The 19,625-nt window shown below is 41.8% G+C and overlaps 2 protein-coding genes across 3 annotated transcripts in view; both read right to left on the reverse strand.

Annotated features, from left to right (window-relative positions):
- LOC135141347 (hemicentin-2-like) overlaps positions 1 to 19,625 on the reverse strand; it is a 240,313-nt gene that overhangs the window by 210,341 nt on the left and 10,347 nt on the right. The gene's annotated exons all lie outside the window — the stretch shown is intronic.
- Positions 3,643 to 4,756, reverse strand: LOC135141586 (uncharacterized). Its single transcript, XM_064072821.1, has 2 exons — positions 3,816 to 4,756; positions 3,643 to 3,763 (listed from the first exon to the last, which is right to left on the reverse strand). The coding sequence occupies exons 1-2, from the start codon at positions 4,711 to 4,713 to the stop codon at positions 3,741 to 3,743; spliced, it is 921 nt and encodes a 306-aa protein (XP_063928891.1). The 5' UTR covers positions 4,714 to 4,756; the 3' UTR covers positions 3,643 to 3,740.

Genomic DNA, 19,625 nt, shown 5'->3' on the forward strand with positions numbered 1-19,625 from the left:
TGATTTCTTCGGCTTAATTCAGAATAATGCGCGCTTGTTTAGCTGTAGGTATCCATTAGCGTGCTGCCTTGCAAGTCGATATCGGTTAACTTCCCCGATTAAACATTTCATTATAATAAGATGATCCTGCCGCCTCCGAAGACGGTAGCAATTAATGCGTACACTAAGTGCTCTCCGAGAAGCAGCTTAAACGTCTCCTTCATCTGTCGACCTCAAACTGAAACAATGATTCGGCCAGTAAACATCGAGCCTGCGAGTTTAACGAAAGTAAGTTGTAACGACTTCTGTTTCGGAAAATTCTGGGGCAAAGATTACATTCGAACTTTCCAAATTCAATTTGAAAAATTTAAATTACATTCGTCGTGATGTTGCATATGAAGTTAGCCGACGAAACTCCGCGAAGGAACTCTATGTATAATAACGACCCGAAGTACGGCACGACATTTTTCTCGGAAAAATAAAATGACAAACTAATTACCGTCACCTAAAACTAAGTTTTTATTATGGCTCGTGCATCCAGCAAAAGTTTATATAAGCAACCATAAATTTATTTCCGCCTTCCGCGCAAAAATAAGATGCAAAGTATTTTAAAAGCCCTCATAATTTTCGAGCTTTGTCTCGATATCATTTTTTCGCACATACAACTTATTTAACTTTCCCGTCTCCTTATACCGATATTTCCAAATCCTATTATATAAAACCGTTTTATTTAAACTTTCCGAGTCAAAAATCCTCGACTTATGCGAAACTTACAACTTGTATTTCAACTTTGGTATTTTCATATTTTCCGGTGACATTGTTTCCCGGCTAAAAAAAAAACAATTTATTGCGTATCGGTCCGCTCCGATCTCGTACTTGCTGCATCACGTACACTAATACCATTTCGTAGATTTATTGCCCCCGAAACTACCAACCTTTGACATGGAATCACCTGATTGACAATTCAAAAATGGCGGATGCGCCGGGTCAGTTAAAACTAACGAGAAAATGTAAACGGTAGATCAAGGTGATCCGAGCTAAATAAAAATGTGATCGATCCGAGATAAAACAAGATGGAATTTCATTTGCTTTTCGATTTATTGCTCGGGACAGCAAATAAACAGAATAAATAACGATTAAGCCCTGAAAAACGTGTAATTGATTTATTTTGCTATTAATTTAAGGAAACTGTTTATTGAGTTTGCGCTTCGCTTGTTTACCGAATTCCTTAAGATTTTAAGCATGTTCCGCGAGCGCATAAAGTGTTTTTTCAGAGGAGCTTATCAAAATTGAGTTTTTCACGGTTACGGTTTCGTTATAAATTGGGGAAGTGTAAACGAATTAATATTAAGTGTGTAATTATGCAGCGCCTTGTCAGGGAATTATCTCACTTTACGTTTAAAGCGATGCATGTACACGTAAATATGAATGATTCGCAAATAGGGGAGCTAATGAGGCACGTGATAGCATTTAGCAGGTCTTAGAGAAGTACGCCGTAATAAGTGCCGCCTTCAAAAGCATTACAACGAAAGCCGGGAACAACTTAACGGTACCGATACGTGACAACTCTCGACGAACTTGCTACACGTGTGTTACGACGACACGTCTCCAACTTGGACGATAAAAATTAAATGTACACGTCAATCGACGCTCATTTCTATCGCCTTATCCCCACATAAACACAACTCGCACGAGCCCACAAAACTACTACTCCATCTTCCGAAGCCGCCACTAGCCCGCAAAATTTCATGCATATTCCGAACACTCTAATTTATGCTAAACGGTAGGCGCGCCTCCGCCTCTGCGGCCTTCCGCTTTAAACACCGCGCCGACGGCTCAAACGCATTTCACCGTCACAATTATCATCATGACTACTAAGCATAACGAGCGGCGAGCGAAGCGAGCCACTACACGAAACACCGCTGACACGTTTCAGCAGCGACGCTGCCTTCTCCTCGAACACTTCCGTCATGCTCTCTTATATTTACTTTGAAACATGAATGTATGTCGCTCTCGTTTCGTTTCCAGTTTTCAAAAATAAAAAAAAAGCGAAAAAAATTGACGCGGGTTTTCTCATGACGTTAACGACGACAGTGAGAGTGAAGTACACCGTTATATGTAAAACTCCCTCAATTTTTTGCTCTGCTCGATTTCATTTTCACAAATAGTGGGACACAGTTACAGGCATCAATCACACCTTGAGACCTTTATAAAAACGAGATTTTGTCGCAAACAGCGACAAATTGATTTCCGTGGAACAGGCGATATGCGGCAGCCATAAACGTAATTGCTTCAAGGAGCAACCTTTAAACACCTATCAACCAATCAGCATGCAAAAAAAGCCCACCGATACGAAACGCGTTTTTTACACATCAGTTATATTATCAATTTTATGCCCTTCAATTTTTTTTTTTTTATTGAAAAAGGTTAGTGATATTGCTCTACAGGGATTTATTTATTTGCCTTCCTGTCATTTTAACATTTCAAATATTCAAAATCTGTCATGTGTTAAGAATCTGTCATTCAATTACAAACAAAAAAGAATTTGCCGCGTAACACACTACCAACCTCGACGATAAAAAATCCACCACTTTTTGAAATTTAGTTAGTATTTCAGTTGGTATCAAATTTTGCCTGGAATTGCTATAACTGTCACTCCACCTTACTTCCTGTTGTCATTGTATCATTGAATTAAATTTTTTTAAGAATATGATTTGAATTCAGTTTTGTCGATGCTGAACAAGCAACATCTTATATTATTAGTTTTCAAATTGCTAATTATAGAACAAAATTTTTGATGTTTATACAATGTTTAGCGGTTATAAATTTCATGTGCAAGCTTATTCAACTTTTCACCCAAGTACACTATCCATTGACTAAATACATACAGACAGACCCGTGCTATTGTTTGGAGCGCACAGACCAAAGGCCGGCGAACAAGAGATGGCGCACCAACATTTGGCCGTCAATCGCCGGCGAATAGCTTGGACCCCAATCGGGTGCATAGGCAACCCACATAACAGCAACAATACAGCTGGTAAATCTACCACTGAATAGAGGGCGAGGAAAAAAATGTGCAAAAATTGCATAGTAGGCATTTAGATAATTTACAACGCTGCCAGATGAGCCTAACACAACTCTGCCGTTATTTCTAGTCAGTTAGATTTTATTTCGTTTAAAAGTTTCTGATAAATAAATGGGATTATTATAATGAATAAATAATACAAACAAATTATTGCTTGTTATTTTAAATACTTACTTGTTAGTGCTAATGAGAACGTAAATAGTAAATAACGTTATTATAAATATGGTCCGGTAACTCAACTTTTACAGTACGGGTGAAATGTTTCAGAACGAGGCGACCGTAGGGGGCCGAGTCTTTAATTTCGAAACGAGTACTGGATTCTGGATTTTTAATTTATGGGGGCTGACCGCAGCCAGCCGGCACTTAGGCCTCGCCTTTGGGCCCATTGTACCTTCCCCAAGTCCATATCAGGGTGTTTTCCCGCTCCTCTACTCGTCAAGCCATCCAACTGCTTGAATGTACTTGAGTAATGCAGAGGGTGGAAACTCCCTGATATTTGCCATACTAGGCCAGATGTCCCCTAGTATGGATTCCCTGTAGGAGGCTAGGGCTGGACATTCACGAAGAATGTGCTCAGCTGTTTCCTCTTCTTCATTGCATCCACGACAGATTGGGTCTGTTACTACCCCTATCGTATGTAGATGTTTGTTAAACTGGTAATGTCCCGTAAGGAATCCTACCAGTTTACGCAGTTTGTCCCTTGAAAGTGAGAGATAAAATTTTGTCAACTTACGGTCTGGTGTCGCCATACAAGCTCTACTATGCCGACAGCTGCTCAACGTCGCCCATATCTGCTCATGGCGTCTATGGGTATATTGCTTTACGAGTTCGTTCGAGAGGGCGACCGAAGGCGTGATTGCCGGTTCGGGTCCCCAGAAGGGCATGCGCGCGGCTCGCTTCGCCATCTCATCTGCCCTCTCGTTTCCTTCGTTGCCACTGTGTCCTTTGATCCAACAAAGTTCCACACTATTCCTCTGCGTTACATACTTTAGCGTTTGTCTGCACTCCCAAACCAGCCCGGATCGAACCATACAGCTGTCCAGGGCTAGTAGTGCAGACTTGCTGTCAGTAAGTATGCGTATTGATTTGTTGCCGATTTCACGTTCAGCAATGATTCTAGCTCCCAGCATTATTCCCATCAGTTCTGTTTGTAAGACAGACGTGTGGGTGCCGAGAGGTACACTGATTTGTGCGTTCAGTTGTTCGGAGTAGATGCCGGCTCCTGAACCACTATCTGTTTTGGCACCATCGACATAGATATCTATGTCGGCTCGTCCTTCTGAATTATCATTCATTGATATTCTATATGTCTTCTCATATATTAATTTTGTGCCCATTCGGTCACAACCCATCCTCAACAAGGGTATTCTGTTGAACGCCTCCGTTAAGATCCGAGTGTGCTTCGTTGTGCGGCCTTGCTTGTTCCATACTCCCAGAGAGTGAAGTCTTAGAGACGTCGTCATTGCCGCTTCCTCTATGTAAAGGTTAAGAGGTGCTAAGCAAAGGAGAGTCTCCAGAGCCGCTGTGGGAGTGGTCCTCATTGCTCCTGTAACACTGAGACACGCCATTCTCTGAACGTGTTCAAGTTGCAGGGCTGTTGTTTTTTGTCTGGCTCTGGGCCACCAAACTAAAGCTCCATAGCACAGCATCGGTCTGACTATTGCCGTGTAGATCCAGAGGGCGATCTTGGGATTTAAACCCCACGACCTTCCCACCACCCTACGACATTGCCAAAGAGCCGAGCGTGCCTTTTCTACTTTATCATCTACATGCTTCTTCCAATTCAGTCGCCAGTCCAATACAACTCCCAGGTATTTGACTTCGTCCGAAAGTTGAAGCGTTGTGTTAAATATTTTTGGCATCTGTAGTGTGCCAATTTTCCTTTTCCTGGTGAACAGGATTAGTTTCGTCTTTTCTCCGTTAACGGAGAGGGTATGTCTGTTGCACCATTCCTCGACTATTTTTACTGCAGCTTGCATTATCTCACATAATGTATCTGCGTTTTTTCCTGTTAGCAGAATGACCAGATCGTCCGCGTATCCAATTGTGTGGTAGCCAAGATCATTGAGGCGTCGTATCAGGCTGTCAACGACAGTATCCCACAGTACAGGAGAGAGAACTCCTCCCTGAGGACATCCCCTGTCTACAACAGCCTCGATCTCAGTGCCACCTACATTAATCATTACTTCCCTATTCCTCAGCATACTGGCCACCCACCTACTTAGGGTGGGGTCCACGTCGTGCTTTCGTAGGGCTAGTTCTATGCTTTTGAAGGTCGTTTTATCAAACGCTCCTTCAATATCCAAAAACATTCCTAAGGTGAAGAGTTTGTTCTCCATCGCCCACTCTATACGGTTTACAACTGTGTGTAAGGCCGTATCGGTGGATCTTCCTTGGATGTAGGCATGTTGGTTCGGATGTAGAGGTTGCTTGCTCAAAGCAGTCTCCCGAATCTCTTTTTCGCTTAGTCTTTCTAGCGTTTTCAGCAAGAATGATGTTAAGCTAATTGGTCTGTAGGATTTAGCCAAGGTGTAATCTTGTCGTCCTGGCTTAGGTATAAAGATAACCTTTACTTTTCGCCATGCATTCGGTATGTAGCTGAAAGCCAGACACGCCCGAAGCATTGGCAACAAAATAGGGCGTAGTCTGCTCATTCCCCTCTGCAGGAGGGCGGGATAAATACCGTCAACTCCTGGAGATTTGTATGGGGAAAAGCTGTCCACTGCCCACTCCAGTCTTGCCTCCGTGACTACCTTTGCAGCCAGCGCCCAGTCCTTCGGAGAAGGTTGAGTACCGACTACATCCCTTTTGGAATGGGAGGTAGTCCGTGTGCTGCCTGGAAACATGGTCTGCAGCAAAAGTTCTGCGGACTCTTCTAAGGTGGCTGTAAAGGTGCCATCTTCTTTCTTTAGGAAACCTAGTTGATGTGTGTGGTCCTTCGAGAGAACTCTCTTCAGCCTTGCGGCCGAAGCAGTCGACGTTATGTCGCTGCAGAAGGATCTCCACGTTTCCCGTTTCCTCTTTCTTAATTCTTTCTTAAACTCTTTCCGGTGCTCTTTATAGGCTTCCCAGTCTTCAGTTTTCTTAGTGTTTTTTGCTCTATTGAAAAGTTTTCTTAGCCCCGATTGAAGTAGGCTGAGCCTTCGGTTCCACCATGGTGTACCTTTGCCCAGACCTTCCTTCTTTAGGGGGCTACTTTTCTCATACGCTGACATTAGAGAGTCGTTGATAATGGTCAAGGTTTTCTCTATGTCTTCTGTCGAACTGTATTCTGTTGGTATAGACTGCACGGAGGTCCCCAGTCTGTCGTCCAGTTCTTCGTTGTATAAAGCCCAGTTCGTCAGCCTAGGGTTCCTGTACGTCTTTATCTCCATGTCTATACATTTTGATGTATACATGATCCATCTATGGTCTGACACTGACGCCTCTTTAGAGACGTGCCATCCCATTATATATTGTGAGATATCCCATGTAGCCAGTGTAATATCTATTACTGACTGACTACGTGATGTTACGAAAGTTGGTTCGCAGCCTCGGTTGAGAATCTCTAGATTTGTTGATAAAAGATATTCAGCTAGTGTTCTTCCTCTATCATTAGTGTCTTTGCTCCCCCACAACAGACAGTGGGCATTTGCATCGGCACCGATGATGAGGTTTATATTTCCGGTATCACAGTGTTCCACCAAGTTCGCCATTTCCCATGTCGGACATGGTTCCTGTGCTCCCTGTGGTAAGTACACGGATGGTATTACCAGTTGCTCTTCGCCTCTACCTATGTTACACTTAACATTTACCGCAGTCACATCCCTGGAGCTGACCTGAGGTAGGAGAACGGCTTTAATTTTCCTCGGAATGTAGACGCATGTCCTTGGAGATTCTATTGTGGTACCTGAAACAACAGTGCCATTTAAATTGCTCAACCCTGCGATCCTGGATTTTACAATCCTTGGTTCTTGGATTATTGCTATAGTGTTCTGCATCTTGTCTAGACGACGACACAAAACAGTCGTCGCCATGCGACAATGCTGCAGGTTAATCTGAATGAAATTTATCTGCTGCAGCGCCATCTCTGCAACCAAAAATCCCATAATTGTCCTAGGAGACACGAGGCACATGTCTCAGGCGGGCCTGCCCCCACTGGTAGAGGCTTCCTCCCCTGGGGTTTCTACCTCTTCCATAGGGGTCTGCCCTTCCTGAGCCGACGCCTCGTTCTCCTTGAGTTTCAGGTTGAAAGAGGACAGCATATAATTGATTCTGCCCTCTCTCTCCCTGATTATCTTGGCCTCTTCCATCCCAAGACCAAACACAAAGAGGTTGCCTGGAGAGGCAGCCTCGGGTTTGGCCTCGCGATGGAAAAGAAGCCATTTTTTGACGTGGGCCCATTGGTTCTGACCCTCCAGGCGGCGAAGTACGACTCCTGCATCCACCGGTGGTCCCGGTATCCACAAGGTCGCCCTCACCAGCCTTGGTAGCTCAGCCAAGGGGACCACGTTAAGTTGTGCGCCCTCCCACAAGGGTGTTAGGGAGCGCACTGTTTGTTGTAGCCATTTCAGGGACAACTCGTCTTCACAGGTTATCCTTAGGACTTCCCCTGTGTACTTCATGCCCCTGAAAGTGGCTGCTTGTCTACCCGATGCCAAGCACTGGTCCAGTTGCCTGTCCAGCGCTCCCATCAGGCCCTTTTGTACTATCTCCACCTGGCCAGCAGTCAGCTTACCAAGTGGATGCTGCACATCAATCACAGCTACACGGAGATGACTTGCAGCCGCCTCCCTGTAGCTCTGTTCTCTAGAGGTAGTCTCCTGCCTCCTCATCCTCTTTTGCTTCTCAGCTGCCGGAGGTGTGGAGGTTGAAGACCTCACTCTCTTCTTTGACCCTGAGGTCTTTTTCCCCGCGGTTTGTTTAGGGTTGGCTATCGTAGCCTGCCCTTTACCCTTGGGGTTTATCCCGGAGGAGGATGGACCCGGTTTCGGCGGGTCGGTATTCGCCGCCTCCGCCTGCAAACGAGCCTTCCTCCGCCTTTTTACCTCAGCCCCGCAGATTCGCTTCCTCCTAGGAGGCTGCGAACCCACATTGGCTGGGTTTTCTGTTTGAGGTGCACCCGAAGGCACCTCCTCAGTGGTTTTTTTAGTGTCGATTTCCATAATCTGGATTTTGATTTCGTCCTCCTGCGTCCCCACCCACCACGGAGTCCAACAAGGGGACGCCGAACTTCGACGTCAGGGCTAGCAGAAGGATATAGCCCCCAGGGAAGCTCATCCTGCAGTACGCAGCCTCAACTAGTGAGGCTACTCGTGCTCAGACTACACTTCCCCCAAGGACTCACCCTGTCGGCGGTCTGACCCGACGACACAGCCGATTGATCTGAGATGGGTTAGTCTCGACCTCCCGTTTTGGTGGAAATCCAGGCCAAAGAGGCGTGTTGCCCAGCCTTGGTGACACACTGCACAAAGGGGGGCTCAACCTCCAGGATTCCTTCATCCCACCTTACGGGTCTCCACGCACGGCACAAACACGCGGGAGCTTGTCCGCGGGGCTGTTTTGACGACCCCACACCAGGGGTTTAATCCCGGGGGGGCACGTTTAATTCCAGCCCTCCTCTACTGAACCGCCTTCGCGGCCGTCTAAGCCGACAACCACCAAGGCATGTCCAGGCAAGACGAGCCTCAGCCCTAACCTACATATCTGGAGAAGGGAAAAATCCAGGTCGGACTTCCACCACCCCCAGGAGTGTTTAGTTCCCGGGGGCATATCCGCCTTCCCCAGACCCCCTTCCCCAGACAATGCCGGTCTCCCCCTATCCGCAACCCTGGGGACGCGCCTGATAGGTAGCTCAACCCACAGGCGAAACGAGTACTGCGAAAAGAGTTAATGGAGGTATGTCGTTATGGATTTTATTTCATACTATCAACATATATTTTTATTCGATAAAATAATTACTATTTTGAGAAAAAGTTCAAATCGAGTCACTTTTTCTGACATCGTTAGCAACCGCTGTTTGGTAAATGTTTTAATTTGTTTATTCGTGCAAATCAGCATCAAATGTTTAAACACATAGTAACGCTTTACAGGACTTGTCCTTTTAGGCTCAATTTTACCGGACTCGTTCGAATCCAGTAAAACGTCAAATTTGACACAGAATGAAGTAAAATAATGGCTATTAACGTACCTAGGAATGTAAATAGTGCCATAGGCACCGTTTACACCCATAGTGTGTTCAAGATTTTATCGGTTTGTGCCCATTTTAATCCAATCATTCAAAAATTAATTAAAAAATAAATAAATTTGGTTGATCACGTTTGCATGATATATTTCGATGTCATAGTTACATTTCGTTGTTTACTCAAAAAATTGTTTTTAACAGAATTAGAAAAATGATGGATTTAGGCGACGTATTGTCCGAAAATCTTAAAAATGTAGCCAGTCAAGGATTAAGCAGTTCAAATAAAACCGGTAAAGTTACTTACATTATTGCTTTTCACATTCATTGCTTTTCAATTCCTTGACAAATGTTGACAATTGACATTTCGGTAAGGTAATATTATTACGCTACCGATTTTACATACAGGATACAGTTATGACTTTCCTACCAGCCAACTTTTATAAATGTAAATAGGCATTTAATAGACAGAAATCAGTAAATGTAAATAACACATTGGAAAATTTTTTTACGCTTTCGTGAGCTCGCTTTTGTTACTAATAATACAAAGGAAAATGGTTTTAAATGCGTTTTCTCAAAACTTGCTATATTTTTTTAGAACATTTATTAGACTAGAAAGGGGCAGATATATACTAAAGACAAAACATATGCATTCATATATGTCTTAAAAACGGGTAACATATGCCGCATAAACTCAAAAATAAGGCATTTTCTTTCATATTTTATGATGTAAATACAATTAAGTATATCGATAACTCACTACTGAAAATTTATTGAAATATAATTTGTGTTAAAAAAAGATTTTTGTGGTTTTATTGTTTATTAACATAATTTACTTATTTAAAATGAATATTTTTAATATATAGCACAAGTTCTTGATATTATCTATTTTTATTTCAAATAATAGTTGTGTTTCCTTTAGTTTTAACCAACAACATTTTTCGGTTATTATCTAATATACTTTTGTACATTAAGAAACTCCATTCCACATCGTAGGACGTTACAGAATAATATTTAAGTAAATAAGCTTTTCCAAAAAGAAGTCGTTTTTATGTGTTTTAAAATTCACTCTTTGATCTCCGGATTTTCGGCTTTCTATTCTATGCTATTCTTTTATTTGTTCTGTCTTGCAGCGAGAAAGGAATATAGCGTATTCTATCTATATTTCATAGTAAAAATGTCGATCCGATTTAAAATTCTACCTACCTAATTACGTTAACAAACTAAAATTTTCATTGAAGACTTAGACTGTACTGTTCTAGGAAACTTTACTAAATCTCTTCATTTACGAGCTATTGAAAGACCGCTGGTCTCATTGATATTTCCTACCCACTTCAGTTCTTAATTGGCTCCTACTTCGGTTTTTACCACTTTTACTGACCGGAATTCGTCAACATGAGGCAGTACACAGTTAAAGAAAAAGCAGAAATGGTCACTGGATACATTAAAGGCTTATCGACAGGAAAAATTGCGCAAAATTCCGCTGCAGCATTTTCACATCCTCCCATACTCGGCAAGGGCAGAATTCAAACATTTTATAACACATTTATAAAAATAGGTTGTCTCGATCGTGGACATCAAAAACGCAATTTCAGTTAAATTATCTTTTATTTTTTTCATTTATGTTTGAATTCCATCACTCCGTTTCTTTTCTAAAAACTGTAACAAAGGTGTTTAATAATTAAATTAAAATTATGCTGTCAAAAATGACAAGTCAACATGATAAGTCAAAACCTCCTATGATGTACCTAAACTTTGTAATCAAAATAATGTTCACCTTTTAAAGCAGAAATTAACAATTTACTGCAAAAAGTGGTAATGGAAATGAAAGTAGAACCCTTGGGCTATTCCCACCGTCAAAGTCATCTCTGAGTTTTCACCCTAACAAATAAAAGTTAACATGGGGTCTAATATTTAACATGGGAATCCCTATGGTCACTTTTAAAAAAGATGCACTGTATATCTGCCCGTCTAATAAATTTTCTAAAAAAATATAGTAAGAGTTGAGAGAACACATTTAAAACCATTTTCCTTTGTATTATTAGTAACAAAAGCGAGCTCACGAAAGCGTAAAAAAAAATCCAATGTGTTATTTACATTTATTTTACTTCATACTGTGTTAAATTTGACGTTTTACTGGATTCGAACGATAATAAATAAATAAATACATAATATTTAGCCATAATTAACATGATTGACTATATACTGTTTGAATATGATAAGTATTAATTTGACATAATTAAATCGAAAACGGTTTTCCTACAAACATGAAGTTATTAAAAACAATTCAATTCGTTTAAACATTGTTAAATTTACCCCAATAATGTGCAACTTTCGGGCCAAAATATGAAAAATAATTTTTGCAATCTGATCGTGACGTACGATGACATCACTGTCACGTGAGCTACCTGAGCAAAGGTTGCATTTTTCGGTCCTTTGTGTTCAGTTTTGGTTTGGGCCTGGTGGCAGCAACAGCGGAGCATTCGGAGCTCCGTTTCGGCTTAAAAGTAGTACGCGTTCACGAATTTCTAATTTGTTGTTAGAAATACTAGTGAAAATGTTTTTTGTTAGTGTGTGCATAATCGCCTCATTAATAAACGATCACTGGAAAACAATATTTAAACATAATTAACATTATTTATACTGTTTAACATTAATAAGACATTTATGAATTATAAACAAAAATAAACCTAATAAAAGAAAAATCTATTAAAGCATAACCAACTAAACACTAGAGAAGATGTTCAAAATTCCTGCCTTGTGCATATAAGTAAGCTCGTAATGTTCCAAATTTTGATCTTTTTTTTTGTAAAAGTTAGTCATCAGTACTTGCTAAGATAAAATTGATTTTGGCAAATGATACACCTTCTGAGAAAAGAGAAGTGGGGCTAGTACCTGCTAAGATAAGACTGATGTTGGCAAATGACCTTCTCTCTAAAAAAAAAAAAAAACAGTGCGGGCGGTTGGGGCTAGTACCTGTTAACAAACACTGATTTTGGCAAATGAGATCCCTCTAAGAAAATAAAGCGCGGCTGGGCAGCGTTGGTACCTGCTAAGATAAAAAGGATTTTGGCAACTGACATATCCTTTAAGAAAAAACAAGATTGGTAAGCGGGGCTAGTACCTGGTTAAATAAGACCGACTTTGGCAAATGACATACTACTAAGAAAAGAGAGGGTGGGTGGGCGGAGCTAGTTCTTGCTAAGATAACACTGATATTGGCAAATGACCTACTTTCTAAGAAAAAAGAGGGCTCGCGATTGGGGCTAATACTTGCTAAGATAAGATGGAGATTGGCAAATGACTTACTCTCTAAGAAAATAAAGGGCAAGTGGACAGGGCTGTACTTACTAAGATAAGACTTATTTTGCCAAATAACACACCTTCTAAGAAAATACAGGGGTATAGGGTATATCATTTGGCAAAATCAGTCTTATCTTAGCAATTGTGTTGGCCCCGCCCACCCACCCTTTATTTTCTTCAAGGGTATACCATTTGGCAATATCATTTTTGTCTTAGCACCCGCTCTTTATTTTCTTAGACAGTAGGTCATTTACCAAAACCAGTCTTATTTTGGCACGTACTAGCCCCGCCCATCCGCGCTTTTATTTTCTCAGAGAGCTAGTACCTGCTAAGATAAAATTGTGTTTGGCCAATGAGATCCCTCTAAGAAAATAGAGGACGGGTGGGCGGGGTTAGTACCTGGTAAGACAAAATTGATTTTGGCAAATGGCATATCCTCTAAGAAAAAAAGAGGGTGGGTGGGTGAGGCTAGTACCTGCTTAGATATGACCGATTTTGGCAAGTAACATATCTTCTAAAAAAAGAGAGGGTGGGTGGGCGGGGCTAGTACTTGATAAGACAAGACTGATATTGGCCTACTCTCTGAGAAAAAAGAGGGCGGTCGGTTTTGCAACTTGTTGCTAACTGTGACAATATTAAAAAATAAATAATGCTACAATCTGAATATTTACCAGACCTTACGGATATTTATAGTTCAACACTAGAACTCGCGACGTGAATGCAACATCGCAAAAGATCTACAATCGCTTTTAAACCTCAAAGAAGTATTTTATTAAAAGTACCAAAGTGCGATTCGGCAACGTCTCTGTCGCGCGCTGTTTGAAGGTCGGCGCGACTTCTAGTCGTATTTCCGGGGCTGCCGTTAAAACAATAAAGATGGTGGACGGTCCCGAGTGCGTGCGTGCGTCGGCAGAAGTCGGAAAAAATATGAAGCGTTTTGGCGCGGTAAATCCCGGTTTCCAATCTCCTGGAACACCCGTTATAAAAAATATGCAAATGCGTGTATTTCCATTATTCCGCTATGAGCGATTGAGTCGAATTTAATAAAAGAAGAACGGGTGAAGTGGCGTTTGTTTTTTATTTAAGTGAAATATTTATCCACGATTAAAATGAGCTATGAAAAGGAGTTTGATAAATCATCATCAATAAGTTTTATCGGGCGGCGCGAGGGAGGGGCGGCGAAATGATAAATTCGAGGCATTAATCTCTGGGCCTTGTCTAGAATCTAGCATGTCCCTTAACTCGGCACCACTACATTTTAATTAATCCAACAGCAGCTTGGAAAAAGTAATTAGTAGATCGAGATATGTATCTGCCGGCCTGGGGTTGAGCTAGTCGAACACTTAGTCGCTGCTTCACGGTATAGACATGATTTATTTGTGAACATTTGGTGCCATGTTCTTTTGGCTCGGCGCAAGACAAAAGGGGAGAATTGCCCAATGCGATCGTCCCGACCGAGATATACTCAAAATTACCGCTCCCGGAGGAACGCATCGCTCCTCATAATATGCATGTTTATAATTTGTCATAAATAAAGTCTTCTAAACTTTTTGCGCTTTACAGTTTGTCATTTGTTAACTCCGGTTTTTTTCGCAAAACGGCCCGACATCGCTCTCAAATACTCCTTTAAAAATCTTATTTTATTCGTCATACGTCAAGGAACGCCCCGGGAACATTTAGTACCGCGACTCCTTTCCGACTTTCTGACTAACAACTTCACGGACTCCTCAATACCAGCGAGGTTTTAATTGTAAATCGATTAAAACGTTTTTTTTTTTCCTATATTTCGGCGTTTGATCAAACGGCGACAAGGATGCGGCAGGTCTCAAGGCGAATGCGAATTTCCGCTTCCGTTCGGCTCGAGGTTTAACTTTTTTAATGTAAATTATAGAGCAACTCCCTTAACTCGGCAAATTTATGGAGACTTGCCCTTTTGAACCGCGAAGGGAAAGAGTTCAGTTTTTGCTCTTTTCGGCTCATCTAATTAATACGTCAACAATACGTAGCTAATTTACGGTTGTATTAATTAAGGCAAACACAATTTCTTATCAAAGTCACTTATTAATTAACATAATATTAATTAAAATCACAAAATTTATTACACTCTTGATGGGACACTGTACTCCGATGACGATAATGACTTAATTGCCGCTTTTTTAACACTCGTAATTAAATTTTGTCTTAATAACACACCGTGTGGTCTAAAGCGGAAATCATACATAAACGCACGCCTAATTAGCACACTTTTCCAACGTAATTAGTCATTTAGCTACAATTACTAAATTAACGGTGGCGTGTCAGATCGCAATTATCATAAATATTTATGTCCTTATGTTAAATGCAGTAAACACTTAGACTATAGACGATGCCAACCTGAAAACAGCGCACATTCAGGAACTACGCTATAATTATCTTATTTAAAACTATTTCGAGGCAATTAAACGATAAAAGTGTTAATAAGGGCGTTATAGCGTGCCGCCTGCCCCACGAAGGTCAAAAGCCAAACTATCGATTCGTCCACCAAAACGCACTCGAATTTTCCAAACACCCGCGATAATCTGAATAGATTGCCCAAAATTCTCCGTCTTTCATTCCGCTCGACAAAGTGACATTTAAACAAACATAAAAAGGCAATCCAATTATTTCCACTAGAATGAAGAATGACAGATAAAGTGACGAAACAACTCGATGTAATATTTAAACTACCACTCGAAAGGTCGCGGATTCATTCCGCTCCGTCTGGAGCGGATCGCCAAAAACGGGCTCAAACTACCGCTGCACCACAACTCTAGACCAATCCGAGTTTCGTGTGGATAATAATTCCCGCAAATTAAGTGACTTTAAAAGGGGAAACATTATTGTTTGCGTGAGTGCTTTATCATTTACAAAAATCACTTGCGTTGAATCTTGTGCAACGAGTGTAACGCGATATTGGCGTCAGGTGTTTAAAAGCAGCATGTTCAAGTACTTCATCAACACAACAATAAAAATAACTGAGATTCCTGCACTCGCAAACCCCGCTTGAATTCATTTTTGGGAAACGAACCAAATTTAACCACCACGACTGGCCGGCACGTGTTCGAGATAACATCTCGAACAGTCTCCGACAAAAAAAGACTTGATGCCGTGATTGATACACTTTCCGCGAATGTAAGCGCAAACTGTTGCAAGCGCGACAAAATTCTCGAAAATGTTGCAGCGCAACCGGGCTCCAGCACCACATCCAGGTTGTAACACACTAGTTCTCGGGAGAAATCGTTACGCCCCAGTGTAACACAAATCGTTGTACGAGAGTACGAAATTATTACAGCGCATACTGGTCACGGCACCAAATCATGTATTTAACTTCAACGTCTCAAGTGAAGGGGGATTTGAAAACAATACAGCGCATACTGGTTCCTGGTGTAACGTGTGATGTAAAATTGTAGCGCGTCCCAGTTTCGAAAATTAGTGTTTGCAGGATTAACAATTTGGAAAACCTGGCGGTTACCGGAGCATAAACTTGTAAACCGTAATGCACGTATTATGCATTTCCTTTGATCAATAATTTACAATGAGATTATGCAAATTGCGAAGTTTTGGCATAATGTGTTCACACTGGCGTGTGGAATCTGTCTAGTCAAACTGCACGACGGTATTCAAACTGCTAAATTGAAGCTCGTAATTTAATCCTCTTCAGTGGTATTTTAGGTTCGTTGTTTTAAAAGATGGAGTAATGATGTGGCTAATTTAGGTGTAATAACGGCGAGAGATTGCCCCTATTGTCGAGAAAATTAAAAACTAATTAATAAATAAAGGGCTTGTTTGGAAAGGCTATTTCGATGCACGTGCGGTTTCGTTTTGCATTTATTGTCTGTGCTCGCATGGCATGCATCCAAAAAATCGCAGTCGATAATCAAAAAGTTGCTCGCATCGCAAAGATTGAAAAACTTGCGTCGGAAGTTTGGAAAGAATTATTATACGCGTGTTACATAACGAACTCTCATTTATAAATTCAGCTCAGCGCTGTGGACCCTAAGCACATGCTCGTTTTGACGAAAGAGGAAAAAAGTTGATGAGTCGATTTGATCCGTCATCAAACCTCCGAATTTCCCCGATTTCAATCGTGTAAAGTGTACGATGACAAGCGAACACCGAAAGATATTGATATTATAAACTCGTAATGACCAAATATACCACTGGGCCAGCAAATCGAAACAAATTAATTGTTTCCAATATCCGAGCGTCCTAGTTACGCTATTTGTTGTTCATCATTTTCAAATGTTTATTATTAGTTAATTATGAAGCCAACGATCGGTGTATTGCATGCCATGAGCGGGTGCTATTATGAACAAAACAAAGGTTTTGCAGTTATTTGATAGTCGAGTCAGATTAAATCACACGGTTGGCGGAAGTACTCAATAGGATTCTCCACAGTTTAACCTGTGCGAAGATTAACCCATCGATAGTTGATAGTGATGAAAGGGTGGGATGTTAGCGGTCACCTGAACGTAGTAGTCGGCGGTCGGGGAGGGATGTTGATTGATTTGTTTTAATTTGTACCAGAGAGGGTTACTCCATTAACTCACGAAACAGGAGAGCCACTTGCTAGTGCGGGTCGGCTTGTCTTTGAAACTTAATAGCGATTATAAAATACTAGTGTCTTACGACGAGTATTATGCGGTCTAGCTGGAAAACGCTCAGCCTCCGTTTCTATAGCGAGCGCCTGATGAGCTCTATAAGGGCAGCTATGTGTTAGCGTGTTAGTTCAGATAAAGCACGGCAAGTAGTAGGTCAGAACATCAAGGCAGACAGGGCAGGATATTGCGATTGAATATGAATGAGCCCCTACCTAGTTCCGCACGGGCGCGACACTGAACCTGCGTAACACGATTCATCTCCGGCGATACAGAGTACTCTCACCTCTGCTTGATATCTTACACGACGAGATACATTTAATCCCACCCAAAATTATACCATTGCAAACGCGCAATCGACGGCCCAAATTGATTCCGCATATCAATGAGGCTTTGCTTGTAAATTCTACTACAATTCGAATCATTAGTTATGATCCACGAAAGGCCCCACCCAGGAAGGGTCGCTGAATTCGAAGGTCCACTACCCTCGACCTCTGTCCCTCACACCAGGTCGGAACGATCCACGGAACTCCGCGGCTGCCAAGACGGATGTTGACGGACCTGCGACCTCAAATTCTCGACGTAATATGGAATCCATAAAGCACCTCACGGCAAAAACGTCCTTCGTAAACGTAGGCGATCCGTGTGGATGTAAGGATTCACCGACGCTAATTTGAATACCATACCCGAACAAGGACACCGAGACATTCTTCTACGCAGTTGACGCATCCGGTGGACCACTACCGCACAACAACCGGCGTCTTTCCAAATACCTCCATTGTTTACATCGAAACCCCAAGCTTTTTTAGACGGTAGTTAAGGTGTCCGTGCCCACTCGTGACCCTCTTCATCAAGCTAAATACAGACTGGATTGTCTTGCTTTTCGAGTTAGAAATTCTTTAGTGTCCGGCGGAGACCTAGAGAAGTGTCTAATTCTGTCGCGACTGTGACAGCGTAGCTTCTGAGAGGCGTCTCCGGTTTGCAGAAATTATGGGTGTTGTTTGTTAGAGCTGACGCACGATGTAGGTCAGATGAATTTTTCCCTGTGCTCAATTCTGGGGTCTGTATGTGCAGCAAAAATAACTTATTCGCTCGTATTTCCATCGGTTTTGGCCGGCGTCCTGCTTAAGGAATTCAAACGATCAACACGGACAATAAAACGTAAAGCAAACAACACGCGAGGTTTTATTTTTATGCAAATTCAAGGTACATTTTTCCTCGCCGTTCGCAATATGTAAATAAGTTAATTGGAATCACCCCTGAAATTATCCCAAATAAATAAACACATTTTTCATATTTACGAATTTTTTGCTCCGAATGACAATCAAGGGCTGCCGGGAAAATACCGCAGTAACAAAAAACAACGAAAGTGTAGGTGTGCGCGTGCGCGTAGCGGAGGGGGTTAACGAGTTCCATATAAATACTCGGTTAATCGGTTAAGGCGATTTTGAGCCGTCGTTGACGAAGCAGTTCAGACGCACCCTCATGTAAATCGGCGATCCTTCTCCGGGTCTTATCGAAAAATATTGCGAAGCCGTTAGAGGAGCAATTAACGGCTTTGACGCTCCTTGGCGTGAAACAATTTAGAGTACAAAGCGATAATATCGAATCGTCCGCAGGGCGAAAATCCCAAACTATTTTTTCCTCGAGCGGTTTTCTCTATCAACAGTGTTGTTAGTTTTTGTCCGGGCAATTATTTCTGGTCTTTTGGCTGTGTCACAAAGAGTAGTTCCGCAAACTCTAGTGCGAGTTTAAAGAGATGTGGGAGCATTGCTAGAGCGACTGTCGGCGGTTTCGCCCGTATCACAATAGCCCAGAGACAGACATTTGATAATGGCTAGGAAAAGAAATCCTTTGTGATCGCGCGTCATCTGCAACAAAACCTAGGAACGCATCCGGGCGTCGAACATCCGAACGGAGTGTTAAAGAGCGATTTAAGCGCAGTTCATTCATAATCCCGAAAAAATGACGCGAGCATAAGGAATGCGTTCGGCGTCTCTAAGTTTTATTGAATCAAACTTCATCATGCCAGAAATGGATATGGAAATACGCAGTTTACGGCTACCCCAAAATTCCCCAATCTCACCGCCATGGAAAACCTCTGGGACTTCCGCAGATCCGGAAAGGGTGTGAGGATACATGCCTAAGGAATACTGTAATAATGCAATAAACAGGGCACAAGACTACGCGCCACAAGACAATGAGCACCTCAATTTAACTTAGATAAATAGGAATTTCGTGATAATTACACATGTACGCACTTTTCCTATACCAAAATCACTCGGATAAATACCCGCGGTCACGGACAACAATCAAAAGAGAGGAAACATGAGCTTTAACGTGGATAACGTATCTAGTTTATTTACTACCCTTGTGAAAAAAGTTTATAGCCCGTGAAACGAAAGAGGAAAATCAGTTTCAGGATACTTTACAAGTTTATGTCTTTAATATTTCACAAACGTATTTTTTTCTATTTTACAAA

Source organism: Zophobas morio, unplaced genomic scaffold, assembly GCF_036711695.1.
Source record: "Zophobas morio isolate AGI-343-1 ecotype UQ-CSIRO unplaced genomic scaffold, CSIRO_AGI_Zmor_V1 ptg000044l, whole genome shotgun sequence".
NCBI classification, from domain to species: domain Eukaryota; kingdom Metazoa; phylum Arthropoda; class Insecta; order Coleoptera; family Tenebrionidae; genus Zophobas; species Zophobas morio.